This window comes from Homalodisca vitripennis, chromosome X (assembly GCF_021130785.1).
Source record: "Homalodisca vitripennis isolate AUS2020 chromosome X, UT_GWSS_2.1, whole genome shotgun sequence".
NCBI lineage: Eukaryota > Metazoa > Arthropoda > Insecta > Hemiptera > Cicadellidae > Homalodisca > Homalodisca vitripennis.
In genome coordinates, this window is record NC_060215.1 from 86,206,179 (window position 1) to 86,225,100 (window position 18,922).

Below are 18,922 nucleotides of genomic sequence, written 5' to 3' on the forward strand. Positions count from 1 at the left end.
AAGCAAAAATCTAAATGACGGTCCATCCAAAAAAGATCCTTGTTATGACTGGAAATTTCCAGACTTACGTAGACTTTATGAAGGAAACATGACAAATGTAGAACTGGAGGACAGGTCTGACAGAGAGTAAAAGTCACAAAGTGCGTCGTCTCCGGTTCCCTTGAGGTGGACTAAAGGGGGTGTGGTTTAGCTATTTAAAATAGGTTTAATTAAATTAAAATAATTAACTTAGTGTTGTCTCAAAAAAAATATACAAAAGTGGAAAGAAGTGGCCTATGTGAGGTGATGAGAAGTCTGATGGTAATGGTACCTTTGATCTGAGCAAGCAGTAAAAAGTGCCAAATATGGGCATGTTGATAAGAGACCTGATGGTAGAGCAAAGTCTACACATGCTGTTTACTTTCTGTCCATGCACGTGCCAAGATACTTTAATCATCACACATCTAGTCCTGATGTGGGAGCCATAAGTGATGATCCGCTGATTTTATTTCATCAAGATAGATGGCTTACACAATGTGTACGTTTATTTATGTCTGTTTAAATAAACTAATTAAAATATAAACATTAAACATGAATTGTAATTTTATTAAAAGTAAGTGCAAATAAGTATGGACATTATTTACCAAATACTAGCTTGGATTTCAATTAGCAAGTGGTTGTATTCATTAAGTCATATGAGTGAGATGTGATCAAATTCATTCTTTCAGTGATAAATAATTATAAAGTATAATTCGTCAAGTGATAAATAATTATAAACTAAAGTGAGTAATACTAGTGAAATTTTTATCGTCACCCAGTATGTGGAGTAAATTTTTTTTAACCCTACATCGGGCGCTAAACGGAGTTTTCCTCCGTGTATTTTTTATTATTAAAAATAGTACTACTTTTCTGATGTTGGCAGTCGTTTCCCGCAGTGTACTTCACGAGCATCTTTCGGGGAAGCGAAACAATAACCTCCCGCTTATCTTTGTCAAAATCTGTCAGTATGAGGTCTACTTCCGTGCGAGACTGGACGATTCCTCCGTGAGCGCCCGATGTTGTGTTTGTAGTGCTTGAACGAAATCTCCGTGAGCGCCTTATAGTGTTTAGTTTTTATAAAGTAATAATCCGTGTGCGCCTAAATGTGTGACCTGTGATGGTTTCTTTTTAAGTTTTACAATATAATTATTTGAATTTTGTGAAATGGAGAATGAAGACGAGAGACTTGTCAGTACAGTACCCGTGTGCTAGGGAACATTTCAGTACTGTTTATGGAGTGAACATTGCCGTTATAAGAACCAGAAGGAAAATGTTTTGAAACTTTGTGTAGTGTTTAAAAAATTTTTAGTAAAGAATAAATTTTGATTTTAGAGTAATAATTGACATTACAATTGTATAATATCTCAAGAATTGAAGTAAGTTGTTTTTGTAAGAAGTTAAAAACTAAGTTAATTTCCATATATTGTTACAGTAGGTTAAACATTTTTACAATTAATTGCATTATTCCTTAAAATAAATCATGTTGTTATTATACAATAAAATTTTTTTAATTTTGAATTTCTTATTTGGAAAATTCATTACATAAGAGAGTAATTTTTATTTAATTTCTAAAAATGAATATATTACATTGTAATTAAATCAGTATGAATGTTTAAACAAATAAAAACAGTTTAAACGACTATGATATCCATTATTCGCTAACCTGGAGGAAACCTCCGTGAGCGCCTGATGGTGTTTCTAATTTTAAGCGCCTGATGGAGGGTTAATGAAAGTAAAGTGAAATTTTGACCAGTTTGAAATTGTATGCAATGTTTCGATTTCAATAATAATAATTCCTCCAGGAGTGCAGTTAAAGAATAAACAATAGAAAATAAAATTATGTACACTTTATTGCCTGTATTTATATAAAACTCCTGGCTTACTCAAAATTAGCATATTTTTAAAGTGAAAAATGAACCTGTGAAGTATCTCAATGCAAAATCTGTTAGAATACGAATCTTATGAACATAATAACTCTGTCATGAAATTATGATTTCAGGATTCTGAAACTCTCTAAAAAATATTTTATTTTTCTAGTAAAGTAATCAAATTGAACTAAGCTAAGAATTTGAACTAAGAAGAATTGAACTAAGAATTTGCCCGACTAGTAGAACCAGTGTGATGTTTATTAGTATCACACTTGTCTATATGGTATTAGTCAATGGGAAAAAATTAGCTATATAATAATTTTTCCCCTTGTGCTGTTTTTCTCAACACATTGACTGGACTATCAATATACAAATACGGGTTACTTACATCTACATGCAGGTATAATATTTTCTTATATAAATACTATCATCAGATATTGAATATTTTTTGCAAGCTGAAAAATGTGAATAGCAGTTATTACAGTAGATTATTATTATCATTTTGTAATCCTATGTCTCTCTCTGATAAGACATTTTTATCAGAGATCATGTTATGATCAGCAGCAACTTCTTTGATGTTTTACAAAACATGACATTAACACTGCCATGTTAAATCAAACCTATTAACACAGATCTTTAATGGATAATATCAGCACTCATGGTCAAACTAAGCAGCCATCATATTTCATACATGGTTCATGGCCTTTTAATCTGTCATGTCTTCAATTTCAACTTTTGTTAACATCTAATTAAATAGATATTTACAGAAAAAATGTATTTTGAATAAAGATTTATACCTGCATATTCTAAAATGAACAATTTTACATTGCTAACCATTGAATTCTGTAATAATTTAAATTTATGGAGGAATATGATAGAAAGCAGAAGAGTATATACTCTCAAAAAAGTTACCATACACATTTATTAAGTTGGTATATCATAAGAATGGATTAAATGAGTTAAATAAGTATAAAAATTATAAAATTCTCGCTTGGCGCCTTGAACTTTCTAGAGACAGAAGTGTTTTTGTACACACAGAACTGTCTTTAAGCAGGTGGAGGAATGAAAACCTACATTGATGTGTAATATTTATTTTTTTGAAGGCAGAAATACATAAGTTTATGCCACTTAAGATTAAAATATCTCAAACTAAGTAGTTTGAATCACTATTTAGTTTCCATTAGGGCAATGATCCTAATAGTACATGTTTATTGTTTATATTATGTTTATATTACACCTTGTGATTTTTTTAAATGTACAATAAACTTGATATTATTCAATTTGAATATAAGAAGCATTCGAAAGCACTATGTTGTATTTGAATTCTGGAAGTATAAAATATCAAATTATAGTTTTGTTGGAGGTATGGATAAAAGTGGAGGAACCTTGATGTCATCAGTTACCTGGATACGGCTTGTTACTGCAGCCTAGAACAGGCAACCAGACAGCAGTTTTGTGGTCTACATTGTCATATTCTTATCTCTGGACACTGCAGAAGCTATTCATTTTACTGCAGATGTAATTATTGATAACATTTCGTTACTGTTACATGTATTAATACCTCCCCCCCCCTGGACGAAGAGGATAGATTCCAAAATGTTGCATTATACTTTTATAACGTATAACGATGGCAAATGTTGAAAATCCTGGTATCTTATTACTATTTATTAAATACATAAACTTCTAAAATTAAATTTAAATTTGTCTGTGTTTGCTGTATATACACACACACGCACACGCACACGCACACGCGCGCGCGCGCGCACACACACACACACACACACACATATATACTGATAGAAACCAAACCCAAATGATATTTTTAAAGCATAATCTATAAAACACAAATTTTATAGGAAAACTAATTTCAACTGATAGTCTACTTAATTTTTTCTCTACGGATTGTTAAATTATATTTAATACAATATAATTATCTTTATCTTTGATACCTACTTTATTATTGTTTTTAGCTGTATACAGAATGACTAGCGTCATATAAGCCTATTTATTTAATGTTTTAGCAGTTAGCACATTATCATCCCTTATTTATATTTAGCCAATCAATTAACAACAGTAATGACCTTTTATTGCAATATTTTGAATAATTTAAATTATGTTGGCCTACTTTTCAGAAATACGTGAAATCAAAACCTTATTTTTTTGGTAAATATGTACTGTATTATTCTGAAGACAGTTTTATTATAGGCTCAATGACAACAACTAGCAATCATATTTTTCTCAACATTCAAGGTTTACAAGAAAAACCTAGATCTCTCAATAAACAATTTTTCCATTCAAATTATAGCTGTTACATAACACTAGTTATATATATACAAGAAGTATCTGTATTATTTCCAATTGGTTTCCACTGTGCCTTGTATAGTTCATACCACATTAGAGATGTTTCACTTATTTTTGTTAAAATTTCTATCAGATCAGAATATGTTATACAACTTCATTGAGTATCGAAAATTGATTTGTAGCACGTGGTGTGAATAGAATTAAGTTACTTGTTACCTTCTAATATCACTCACCTTCAGGGAATCCTGATATCTTTTTCAAGAAGTTCAAAAAACTTCTCCTTACCTCACATAGTAGATTTCAACAAAAGTTTGACATTATACTTTAAAAAATAAACAGGCTATAATACTATTGATACTAAATATTCTGCATGAACACAATTTTTGCCACTTAAACTGCAAACCAACAAGAGGTTCAAACTGTTTTGTTAATGTCTTTTTAAATGTCATGTGGAGACTTATGATTTTCTCAGGTATCATTTGAATTTTCAGATTATGAGTCATTGTAGTAAATTAAATTGTGGTAACATTGAACTCCCATGTCAATCTAAGTGCTATAAAAAATTACCAAACATGCATTAAATAAACTATAAAAAAAATAATTCTTATGATCGGACCAAGAAGATTCATTCTTTGTTGATTTTTTATTTTTATTCTGGATTTTACATTGCTGAATTTTGTTTCTGTTAAATATAAATTATATGCCATACTATATTTTAGCAAACACATTACTTTGAATGAAGAAGACACAACTTTTATTTAAGTATAAAGCAACCTTGAAGAGCCCAAATTGGAGACCGAAAACACATTAGAAGTTGTAGAAACGTGGTTTTTGACGAATAAAAAAAAACCAAAGTAAAATCTTCCATCTCAAATCAGAAAATATAATTAATAATGATCTGGAAGGCCAAACCAGCCAAGCAAAATTTATGGGAGTAATAGTTGATGACCACCTGACCTGGGGGCCACTTAAAGAGCATCTTCTGAGCAGGCTTTCAAGAGTGGTCTTTCATTAAAGCCACTGACAGTTTGTGTATTTGATAGTTACTTAAGATCTGCATATTTTCTATCTATCTTAAGATATCATTTAATTATATGGGGTAGCTGTTGCACGATACAAGATATCTTAATTACCAACACAAAAAGGCAATCAATAGTCCGGTCAATTTAGCCAAAAAATAGGGGTAACTTTGCATTAATTCCCAGAAAGCTGAAAATTTGTATAGATGTTAGGGACTCCATTGCTATGAAATTGTGAAAAGTCCCCATCGATCCCATGTCTGCAAAATTTGTTATTCAAGGTAAAATTTCACAAAAATAGGTTTTTTGAATTTTTCTGTGAAACGGTTAGTTTTATTAAAAAACATGTCAGACAAAAATTGTAGATCATGCAATTATATACAAAAATGCTCCTTATACTTTTTTCATAACACTAACCATTATTGAGAAAAAACAATTACAAAATTTCTTACGCTGTATTTTCCATAATAAACACGACTAAGCTGCCTATGATATCAGTAATATAAGTAAATCTATAAGTCTGCGTGACTAATACATTCATATTGAGCGATAATTCTGAGAATATGATATTAAAAAACGGAGTCCCTAATTTTAAGGGACCATGTGCCCTTTGAACATCTGCCTGTCATTCTAGTGTGTGGCCGTTCCGTCTATTCTCTGCCAAAGTTTGTGCTGTATTCACTTTTTGTTGAAAATATGTCACGATAGTGTTTTATTTGCACTAAACTTGTATCTTCAAGTGAATGTGTTATTGTTGTTCGCGGCATAAAGACGTTACTTTACGCGAGTATTGAAAGGGGGAATCAATTTACTGATTACTTGAAGAATGTAAATTCAGCAACAAATCATATGCAGTGTCGCAAACAATACAATAGAAAAAGTACAATTTCAGCAGCAAAACAGCAACATAAAGAGGAATAAGCTAGTACCTCTCAAAAAGTCCTCCTCGTACTAGAGCACATGTAAGTGAGTCATATTTTTCTTTTAAAAATTGTTGTTTATTTTGCGGTGACAAGTTGAGTGAGGAATACAAAAAGATACAAGCACAGAAATCTCGTCGTAAAATGTGTAACGTTAGAACTCTTTCATTTAAAGACTTAGTTATGAAAGCAGGTCAGTCTCGTTCTGATGACACCGCAAAAACTATTGTTGCTCGCATCGGGTTTGAACACGATTTAGTTGCTGCTGAAGCTAAATACCATAATGATTGCTTTGTATCATTTTTAAAGCCGACCACTGGAGGCTAAGTCGGCCATCCTCAAGATGAAGCATTGTATCTCGCCATGGGGAAAATATTTTCATATATTGAAAGTAGTGATGACTGCCAGCTTACGTTAGAAGAATTAGAAAATATTTGTAAAAACTTAAGTGTTGATAACAGAAAAATTAAATTACGATTGAAATTAAATTATGGCAATAGAGTCATTATTACTCAGAAACTAGGACAATTATCATTGTATTTTTTATTGTTAATTATCATGATATTATCAATCAAGATTGGAGTGAAAAAAACCTAAAGGCAATGAAGAGCAAATGAAGGTCCTATAAGGTCCTATCAACTGCGGCAACAATTATTCGAGAAGATAATTAATCGGTTAAATCATATACAGTTTTTACATGCTATGATTGGCTGTGATACGACATCAGCAGTGTTTCGAAGGGATAAAGCAACAATTTTTTAACTGTTTGAAAAAGAAAGTTTTATTACTTATGCACAAGCTTTCGAAGATATCAACTTTTCACCAGAAACTCACTTTCTTCTGTCTCTATATGGAGCTCCAAAAAATTACTTCCATAGACAAATTACGTTACTTATCTTTTGCAAAACAAACACTTAATAAAAAACGTGTGCAATTAGCTTGTCTTTCTCCAACCACGGCATCCGCTCACCACGTGTATATTACTAGGTTCAGGTGTGGCTTGGTAATGAACTAGACCCGGAAAAATGGGGTTGGAAGCATGTCATTAATGCATTGGAACCAACCCACACGCTTCTTCCACCTGCACCAGAAAACCTCCTTAATTCTGTTTTTTGCATCTGCAAAAAGTGGTGTAACTTAAGATACGGCTGCAAAAATAGGCTTATTATGTTCACTAGCGTGCACCACTTGTCAAGGCCAATCGTGTTCAAATGTTGAATCTCCAACAGAAGAAGGTTTTTACATGAACGACGAAACAACTGATGTATAGCTGTTAGTACAATTTACGTCTACTCAAGAAGATGAAGAAGAAGAAGGAAATACAGAGAGAGGGAAGAAGATGGAGGGGAAGAAGAGGAAATAATTAATAACGATGTTGATTAATAAAATATGTTTACAATCAAATATAACGGGACTTGTCACTCGAGCTACACCTGATTGACAACGACCACACTGACAAGAGTGCAATGACTGAGAAAAAGAAGAATAACCAAACATTCATTAAATTTTACTGGAATAGACTGTGGAATAGGCCTACCGGAGAAACCACATTAAAAAAATCGCGCTAGGTACACTAGTGTTATGAAAAAAGCATAAGGAGCATTTTTGTATATAATTGCATGATCTACAATTTTTGTCTGACATGTTTTTTCATAAAACTAACCGTTTCACAGAAAAATTCAAAAAACCTATTTTTGTGAAATTTGACCTTGAATAACAAAAATTGCAGACATGGGATCGATGGGGACTTTTCACAATTTCATAACAATGGTGTCCCTAACACCTATGCAAATTTTCAGCTTTCTGGGAATTTTTGCAAGGGTCAATGTCTAAATTTACCGGACTACAAGTTCTTCACAAATTCTAAACCTATAGATAAGTGCAAACCACTTTTTATTCAAACAGAAATTCAGTATGTAATAAATCTTTACATTTATGATCTAGCCATTTACATTCTTAAAAACTCAAATTGTTGACATTTCAAAACATATTCCATAGTTACAACACTAGAAACAAGAACAACACACTAAAACTTCACAGTGAATGCAAAACACAGAACAGTCGCATAGTTTTATCTTTACAGTATACAACAATTTAAGACGCCTGATTGAACTGTATTGTTTCATCATGTTTAAAGTAAAGCTAAAGAATTGGCATCTAGCCTACAAACTAAAAATTCAAAATATATAATACAAGTTTCACGTTATTCACTTCTTGCAATCAACCTCCTGAACAGGACAATATGAAGTTTAAGTGGGTGAAAATTACAAATAACAAGTTGTGGAACATTAAAAGCAGAGCTACTTTTAACACACGGAAAAATATTTCCTCAATCTACATCTGCAATATGCGTCATGTTATCTTGTTGTGGCCGTGAATCAGCCCCATATTAGTCATTATTGACATCAGCAGCCACACCATGGTAGGATATGTAAAATAATAATAGCAGTGTATTCAGGGGTTACTGGCTTAAAAGAATAATGGTATTGTTTATTATTATGACCTTCTGAAAATACGAGTTCATATCAGACTGACACAAAAATGACGGTGGATTAGCTAAAAGTGTATTCTGAGGAGAGGATAAAATTGTCAAAACTGGTCTATTATGGACTATGAGAACAAAAGATTTTTTTTATCCAGTAGTGTTGTGGGGGACTTATGTCGGAAATTTAAACAGAATATTTGTATGGAAGCCCTGCTAGGTCTTCCACCTGCAGCCGTTAGAAATAATGTTTTATTTGAAACAATTCTTTACATCAAAAATCAAGAAATTAATTCACCACCCACCAAACATGGATATAATAGGAGGCATAAAATGACTCAAAAATTCTGAATATGATCGTCTAACTTTATTCGGGCATAAATCTATAAATTTAGGCCCAGAACTTATTTAGAATTTTGCCTAAGAAAATTTCTACTAATAAAGACTAAAATAAATTTAAAAGTGACCTAAGGTTTTCCTGGTGAACCAATGCTTTTAAGATTTGGAGAGTTTCTATAAGGTGTATAGGTAGTTTTATTATTATCAAGCACATGAGCCTATAAAAAGCTATTTTTTGCTACCTATAAAAGGATGCTGTGTCCTATCTCAAAACACACTTGGACCAACCAAATGTCAATTATCCAAGGGATGGAATCATCAAGTAACAATACGAGTGCCTCCAGCCATCAAGCATGAACTGCAGCGACTTCGGTACTGTCTCATGCTGATGATGACAAACAAAAATATTTCTTCAAGATACCTATACCACTAAAAGATCTTAATTCTGGGGGGTCTATTCAAAATGCCTCCATTACTGAGAGAGCTTGGAAATACAACTTGACAGAGCAAATAAACATAACAATAGAACCATAATTTCCACTACCTTGCAAAAAACAGTTCCGCTTTTAATGTTTCATGATCTTACCTGTAGGATTTAGTTTTGTTTGGGAAGAATATGTCAATAAGGTTGAAATTATGATAGGCAACTCCAACCATTGACTTTACTGATACCTTTTAAGTACCAAAAATGGGGGTACTAGACGAAGTTTTGAACTTTAAAGTAAAACTATAGAATTGGCTTCTTCACATTAAATATTTAAAATATTACTTTTTAACTGATTGCATCTCTAACTTTTCTATTCCTGTCTACATCATAATTGAGACATTATTGTCCATTTTAATGCTGCAAATACTGTTCTTATTAATTTTAGTTTGATACTGCTGTTGATATTTTGTTAAAGCGCAGAGAGGGGATTATTAGTAGCCAAAATCACTCAGTATAAAGCCGCTGTGAAGGTAAAAGAGAAACCTTGTACTTTCCATTCCCTGAATACCTACAATTACATTCCACTTAATCTAGACAGACATACAAATAAATTCGAAAAAATCTAAATCAACTACACCATAAAAATAATATTATCAGATGACATTCTTACTGAATTGTACAAATCTTGATTGGCATATTTAGACTTGCCCTTGTTACTTGAACCTACAGCCATTTATAGATTGTAATGATAGCATTATGTAGCTTATCTAAAACTTATTGTAAATAACAAGTTTCTTTTCATGAAGTTTCTTATTTGTTGTATAGGGCCTAGTCTCATCCACTACAGCTAGGTGTACATTCTTAAGGTTAAATCTAACCTGATTCTAGATTATCTTCTTCAAAGGTCAATCCATCAAGCCGAAAACACGAAATACTTAAGAAAACCAAAAAATAACTTTGAAGTTCATTATACATCATCTTGAAAATACTTTGTTTACAGTTCGGTGAAGACCCACTTTAATTTCGTGAAAATAACCTTAAACAATCTCACAACTGCATCCATTATTAGCGTGTCTTATATAAACAAGCGAATTAAAAATGTCATTTAATCCACAGGATTATTTTAATTCTCATCCAACCCATAAATTACAATACCCCTTTATTGTTATTCAAATCTAAGTTACTTCAGTTGATACTGACACCTACATCTAACAACACCTAGCATCTACCCCACTCAAGTCAGTCTCAGAGTCAGCCAGGCAGCCCGATTCCGATTTGTCCATTGTCCTCAGTCTGTCTAGTTCTGGTTCTAATTCAAGCTTTTTTGCCTTGTACCTATCCAGAGACCAGAGACTACAGTACACTTTATGCATTAGCTATACATGTGTTGACTCGACATACGCTTTAACGCGCAGAATAATAAGGAAAGTTATATTAGAGTAGTTGTAGGTCTAACTCAGTGTAGAGCCACAGTGAAGGTGTTAACTACTTGCATTATAGCTTGACATATATTGTACAGTAGTTTAACACGTTGAACTTTAGCGAACGCCTTACCACGCAGAATAGCTGCAAATGTAGGTTAAAACTTAATTTGTTGCATGCATTTTTGAACTTTAATTAGGTTAATAAACGAATTCCTGTAGTTGGGGGAGTTCTGCTAAGTTTAAGATGCAGTTTAGTCATGTTACGGTGAAACATCAGTTATTATCAGAATCAACCACCATATAGATATTTATATTAAATTGCAGCCCATTATAGTTACGTATTTAACAACTCGAGAGGCAACCGTTTCTTTAGGTCAAGTTGGGCCTGAGATGTTCGTTACACCGTATTTACCATATTAAACTGTATTTAACCTAAATATAAATGTAATAGAACAACATTTAGACTCGTAGTCCGGAGCAAAACTCCCGATAAAAAGTAAAAAAAAAAACTCAATGAAAGTTCAAATGTTTTTATAAACATGCTGTGCTGACCCTTAATTTATTTTAAGATCAAATACAATAAATACTAAAAGAGTCGAGGTGACAAATTGCATTGTATACAATTACGAAAATACTTTCATTTGTTTCTTTATAGATTTAACCCCAAAAAGAGTTGAAGGTTTAATACCAAACTCCAGTAAAGAGAGTTGCTGCTCCTAAGGCACACCAATTAAAAGGTATTTAAAACGGATGTTAAAATTCATATTCTTAATTTGTTACAGTGAATGTTGGGTTTCTAAACCTTCCTTGAAAGAGAGGGACGCCATTCAGCTTTGTACTATCTCCAGCTCATTGGACTCTGTTGTCAGTGCTCCCGCTCCATCCAGAGACATCGCTACTGGTCATCACTAAAATAATTTATTCTGTAATCAGCACTTAAGTAGGTTCTTTTCGGTGTTTTCTTCACTGCCACAACCGTTGACCACATGTATTCGTTGTTTGGCACATCTTAGTTGATGATTTTCGACGAAGCAGCTTTACATCTGTTTTAGGACATGTTGATGAAGTCTTCATTTACATTAATTTACTTTGCGTTCTTCAGCTCATTTTTGTAATGGTTAAGAAGAACATATGCCCTTTTTAACTGCTTCAGATTTGGTACTTTAGAATATAGTCTAAAATGGCCCAATATATAAAACTTTTTACATTATCAGTGAACGAATTCAACTCGGTAAGAGATATAATAAGTACAGTAACAAGACATCAAGGATACAGCAAACAACTTCCCAATTGTCTTCCTTGTTGGGGTTGATAGGAAGACATCAAACATACAGCAACGTTGGGTTCAGAATCAGATAGGAGCAGATTTTGCCAATCCAATAAATATAATAAAACAGGAAACTTCTTAAATTTATTTAGAAATATACGCCTAGTCTCAACCATGTTAGTACTAAGTGTATTACAACAAGTATATACATACATTACTCCTAATATGCAAACTAACCAATCTTCTCAAATAAATATCACAAAATCTGTAATCATTTTGTAACATATAATGATGAACACATTATTTTAGTCAAACGATATAAAGTTATATTTGTTAAAATCTCCTACAAGTTAATCCCTGGTGTTGGTTAGAAGGGCATTATGTGCTCATAATATCCAAAATACAAGAAAGTTTATTTTGTTGCCTCCAGCCGTACACTTGGTAGTTGTAGCATGTTATCCCGTCGGGTGTGCCGTTCTTTAACAGTTGCTTGTATTGACAACTTGTTCAGTTAAGAGAATTTACCAGTTTCCAAACCATTATGCATCAATGCCACTGTTGGGTGCCTACTGAGGTTTCTCAATGAGAGAGAATTAGCCCGCTTTTATAGTGAGAAATATAATCCAACTTTCTCAGATAATAAACAAACATTAGTGAAAAAACTTTGCCTTCTTGAAAGGATAGCAAAACTTACGAAATTAAACAATTTTAAAACAGAAACAGCATGTTTTACTGTTGAATATTTAAAGGACATAATCATGTACAGTTACAATGATACAGGAATTGGAATTCTAAAGGCCTTTTCACGTGAAATGTAATCGAGGTATTAAGACAACTCTTACACATTAATACCTCGGCGATGTCTTTCACACAATTTGTACATTTTATTCACAATCCTATTTATCTATATTACACGAAATAGCTGCTTGGAAACCATTCTGAGCTCCTTTGTAGCTGATTTTTTATAAATGTATTCAGACATATATAAACTCCAGATTCCAGTAGTCAATTTGTACCAGAGTTAAAATGTCAGACGCTGCACTGGGCGGAAGTTTAAATGGAGCATAACTCTATATTTACTTATAATCAACCCTTCCCACCTTAGCTAAGTTATGTGTAGAAAACTTAATTGCTCCGCCGTATATTAGGATGTTTTGGGCGACTTATCTGAGCTCCGTTGTATTGTCAAAAGATTATTAATTTGTTCTTACAGTTTTTATTACGTGTTTTCCCATTTAATTTTTATCCGGCTATATAACTTAATATTTTAAAGGTTCCAAAAAATTTAAAATTATTTTTACTGAACCTCTTGATCCTTTAATCTATAACCAATTTTCTTCATTGAGATCCGCGTGAAAAAGGCTTTCACAAGCTTGTTTTGATCAGTTTGATAAACATACAAATCACACTCTGCAACCTAATTTGACTTGAATACTTGTATACTGGGTTTTTAAACATACAAACTGGCTAGGTTACGTCATTAGATTTAAAATAAATAAATACTTAAAAAAATTAAACTCTAGGCAATATGGTGGTACTATACAAGAGTCGATTTCCTTCCTCCTCTTGAACAGCTAAACAATTATTCAAGAGAGTATAATTATTCGGAGAGCAACCGTAATTTTATTTTGGCTTTTAAACGCATTTTTCTCCAGACATTGAATAGCCTCAGGGAGTTCTTAAACATTCCGATTCCATCACTGGGAAACAGTATCTTGTCTTACTGAGCCAGTTGTAGGGCAGGTCTCTTCTTTATAAATCACGGAGATTGTCAGCCAGAACTGAAAATAATCTAAGTTCTCTCTTTCATAAACAAGGCTTTGAAACATGCACTGGCCGAAAACGGTCTGGATCCCAAGCCTCTGAAAATTTGGAGCAAACTGATCTAGATAACCAGCAGATGAAATGATATAGAATACTTTCTTCTGAAGAAGAACACAGATTTTCATCCCGTTGCATGGCCACAGAGCAAAACTCCGTATCTAAGATGACTATAAAAACCATATAACGGGATCGTGACCGAATTTGTTTGTGATAGCGTGTTTCTTGGTCTTCTGTAGAGGAATGTTTATGTTCTAATTTCCGGAAGGTTAAATCAAAATTAAAGCCTAGAATATTAACGATAACTTCGATATACCTACACTTCGTTTTAGGCTCCATAAGATCCTTTGGGGTTTATTTATTAAATCAAAACTTGTTTGTACAGAACCAGGCTATTAGCTGCCTCCTACAAGACAACATTTGGAAGGCTGGTGAATTCTTCTAGTGTTTTATCCCTACGAAAAACCTATGAGTCATCTGTAAACAGCAGAACATCTTCTGTCAGACTTAAGTAATTTATTATGATAAGAAAAATACAACGGCCCTAATATTGACCCTTGTAGAACACGGTGCTTTTCAAGGAGAGATGAAAATGTTATTCCTCTCCCTGTGGGAACCGGCAGTCTATTCTAGTAGTAGGACTTACGCACAAGATGTACCTGGCCACTGATACAGTACCTACTCAGTATGTTCATGCGAGACGCAGACAAAAGTCTGTTTTAATCAGCCAGTACCAAGGCTGCAGATTCGCCAAAGTAAAAAATTCAGCATATTGGACACCAGGCGTTTTGAAGCAGTGACAGTTGATCTGCCCTCCTGGAAACCGTGTTGCGCATGTATCAAATTGCAACCCTTGCGGGTCAAATCAAAAACAAGTTATTTTTTCTTCATATATCTAAAGATTTTGGGCAAGGGTTGTAATATTTGCTTATAGCTCTCCATAAAATCCTGGTTTCGTCTATTGAATGTAGGCACAGTCTGTGCTAACTTTAGATCATTTAAAGTCTTTAAGGTTATTCGGTAAAATGCCTATTGCGAAACAAATGTTTATTATCGTGGTCAGGGTATTCACAATGCCTTTAGCTACATATTTCAGAGCTACTACAGACACCCTCTAGACATTCTGGAAGGCACAATTTAAAAAAAGTTGAACTGTTTAACAACGGCTGAAGAACAAATAAGCCCCCAAACCACAAAATTATTAAACAAATAATTTCTGTGATTTATTTTGCAGACGCAATTGTTGTATTGACGTTAGGTAACGATGGTAAGGACACGAAAATGCTACTAACCTAATCCAGTAAAAAAAGTTGAAGATGTCTAGACTTTGTGCGCATTTCATACCTGGTTTGTTCTTGCACGTCTGGTTGACCAGATCCCAAGACCATTTTGCACGGGTAGGATGGCTCCATTATTTTACCCATGTTGTACTCTCTATTGGCAGTGTCAACTATTTGCCAATAAAATCTTTTTGTCCTAAGGTAAAGAGCACCTACTATGGAACAAACAAACAATGAATTTTCTTAATACTAACCAGCTCCTCATCATATCACTCCTTTGGTATCCCAAAACCTGCATGTGTCCATCCGTTCATGGCAGTTTTAGGCTTAACATTTTTTTATTGGAAAACTGCATCAAAAGTGGTATTAAAGTTGCCTAAGAAATATTAAAAAAAAACAACCTGAACACATTGTGCTATAAGTACTGAGTATGCCAGTCAATAGTATCGTGGTCTCTCACCCCGTCCAGGCTCACCTCAATCACGATCCTGGGCAGTGATCTGAGATGACAGGGTTCAGAACATATGTGGTGTACTCCCAGGTGCTAAGAGATGTGGAAATTGAGTTAGGGCAATCAATCCAACGATCTTAATGATATTTGTGAAATCTTTTAATTAAAACGTTCCAATTCCTTCTACTTATAATAGGGATTTAATATACCGTACATTGGCATAAAGTCATTATAACAGACTATTTCAATTTTCACTAATTAATATTAAAATAATACATATATGAGGTAACCTACAACCCAATTTGATCATGATATTTTATAAACCAATTTTTCATTTTACTTGTCTAAAACATCTTAAAAGTTCATAATTACTCTATATAAATTCTGTTTGTTAGGAATCGTTAGTACATTTCCAACGAAGCACCTGATAATTTATTTATAACGTTATATATATTGATATAAAAAAACCAAATAACTATAATATCCCATTATATGTAGAAATAATGTATTTAAATACAAATAAAATCAAATCAAATATTTATTTGTTGTAAACATGTTCACATGTATAACAAAGTCAACTTAAAGGGTTACTTAACCTAACTTAAAGAGTTAACAACTTCGTAAAATTCTGTTACATCGTATAAGCAGGTTGCAACTAGAAAGTTCTTTAGTTTTTGTCTAAATCTAGTGAGTGGCAGCTCTTTAATACCTTCCGGCAAAACATTAAACATTTTTATGCCTTGGTATAGAAAACTCTTCTGAGTTGCAGAGTATCTGCATCGTTCACTTATAAGTTTATTTTTGTTTCTAGTTGCATAGTTATGGACCTCAGACATTGCAGGCAAAAGTGCCAAGTTCCTCTTAACAAACAAGAGTGTGCTAAATATATACATAGAAGGCAATGAAAGGACACCTAACCTAATGAAGAGCTCTTTACAGTGGGCCTGCCAGTGTGCATCACAAATCAGACGGATTGCTTTTTTTTGCAGCACAAAAAGCTTCTGTACATATCCATGGTTTGCCCAGATTGAAGTTCCATAAGAGAGGTAGCTATGTATGTGGCCATAGTAAACACAGAGCAGAACACCAACAGAGACACTGCCTTTAAGTGCTCTGATCATGAAAATGCCTTTTGAAATTTTGTTCGCAAGACTGTCAATTTGCTGATGCCATTTAAGATTGCCCTGGACTGTGAACCCCAAGAATTTTGAGTGGGTTACTTCCCCCCGATTGCTAAGGCTGAAAGCAAGGTCCTGAGTTTTCCCGTCATTAAGGCTTAACTTATTTGCATTACACCAGTCATGAATGGTTTTAGTTTTGGCGTCGATTATGTAACCCACATTTTCTGCTACTGTTACCCTGGACACACACTGCCAAATCGTCAGCAAATAGAAATGATTTTACTGAATGAGCATTTAGGTTGTACGGCAGGTCATTAACATAGAGTATGAAAAGCAAGGGTCCCAAAATAGACCCTTGTGGGACACCTTGTTTTACACTTAACTGTTTTGAGTAAGAGCCATTTAGGAATACGGATTGCCATCGATTGTTCAAATAAGATCTTAAGAACTGCACTACACTGTTGTCAATAGAATAAAAATACATCTTATCCAGTAAAATATGATGCGACACTGTGTCAAAGGCCTTGGACATATCAAATGATCTGAAAAGAACGTTCAGGTTGTTCTCCAGTCCTTCAAAACAATTCAAGATCAAATCCTGAGTAGCTTCAACAGTGCTATGGTTAGGTCTAAAGCCGTACTGATTCTTGGACAATAACTTATTTGATTCCAAGAAGGAGGAAAGTTGTTCATGAATGAGACGTTCCAAGACCTTTGACAGCGTCGGAACAATGGATATTGGCCTATAGTTGGCACAATCATCCCTAGGCCCTCTTTTGTGTATTGGAATGACCTCACTTACTTTTAGTTTGTCAGGATAAATACCCTGCTTAATACACAAGTTGAAAAGATATGTTAGTACTTCACAAATAGACCTAGCTGATAACTTCAGTATTGCTGCATTGTTGCTATATATATATATATATATATATATATATATATATATATATATATATATATATATATATATATATATATATCAAGACAAGTGCTATTATTCATTTGGTTTATGGCTAGGTAGACTTCTTCTACTGTAAAACTTCTAAGAGTGAATAACCCTACTGAATTGTTTCCTGTTGCACAGTTCTCACTATTGTCAAGAAAAACACTATGATTAGGCTTATTTACATCAGTTGGTATGCTATTACAAATTTGTTCTACACTGGTAAGAAAAAAATTGTTAAAAGCATCAGGCGTTAAATTAGCGTTAATGTTGGGAGGCTTACTGTTAATATTTCTAAGCTGATTTATGACAGACCATGCAGCTTTTGATTTATTGTTTGAACTGTCATTTATGTTGTTATTATGATTAAGTTTGGCTTTTTTAATTTCTGCCTTGTACGTTCTCTTAAGAGCAATATAATTTTCTTTAGACCTGTTACAGTTAGTGTTGCAGAATAAATAGTAAGCATTGTCAAGTTGGACCTTTAATATTCTTAAGTCCTCATTGTACCATTTGTTGTTAGATTTACTATTTCTGTTGGTTATCCCAACAGTTTTCATAGGCATTGCGCTGTTTACAGCCCATAACAACAAATCAAAGAACTTATTGAACTTATTGTTTAAGTCATCCTTACTATTATATATAGCTAACCAATTTATACTATTAAGGTAAGTTAGAAATAGCTTAGAGTTCTGAGGATTGATAGGCCTAACAAGTTTCTTTAACTTAAGATTGTCTGAAGTCACGTTCATTGGTGTACTGAAAATGATGGCGTTGTGATCAGACACACCTGTGTGCAAAACGGAAGCATTCCATCTATCAGGATGTAAGGATGTAACAATATTGTCCAAACAGGAGCCCCTACTTGCCGCATTTGAAGATAGATTTGGCCTGGTAACATCCTTAATCGTTATGTGTAAACCAAAAGTTTTACTTAAGTTATACAGCTCTAAGGTATCATTATTATCGGCTAACAGATCGATATTCAAATCTCCTGCGCATATAAAGTCAAAGTTCACACCATGCACACACGAGAAAACTGCATGCAGCTTGTCAAACAAAGCGCTGGTCTTACCTGTAGGTGGTCTATAAAAGCAAACGATGATGGTATTAAAATCAATTAACTGTATTGCTGTAAGTTCAAAAATTTGCTCTTCAACTACCAGTGATAACTTATTATATACTTGGAAACGCACATTCTCCTTCACAAAGATCACTGTACCACCATGAATCGCATTTGA

General features: G+C 33.4%; 1 protein-coding gene across 1 annotated transcript in view; it reads right to left on the reverse strand.

Annotated features, from left to right (window-relative positions):
* LOC124369305 (tyrosine-protein phosphatase 99A-like) overlaps window positions 1-10,634 on the reverse strand; it is a 92,866-nt gene extending 82,232 nt beyond the window's left edge. Inside the window, exon 1 of the mRNA XM_046827243.1 lies at window positions 10,253-10,634. Coding sequence (XP_046683199.1) covers window positions 10,253-10,352 — 100 coding nt within the window. The 5' untranslated portion in view covers window positions 10,353-10,634. The remainder of the gene's footprint in view (window positions 1-10,252) is intronic.
* Between the last annotated feature and the right edge of the window lie 8,288 nt (window positions 10,635-18,922).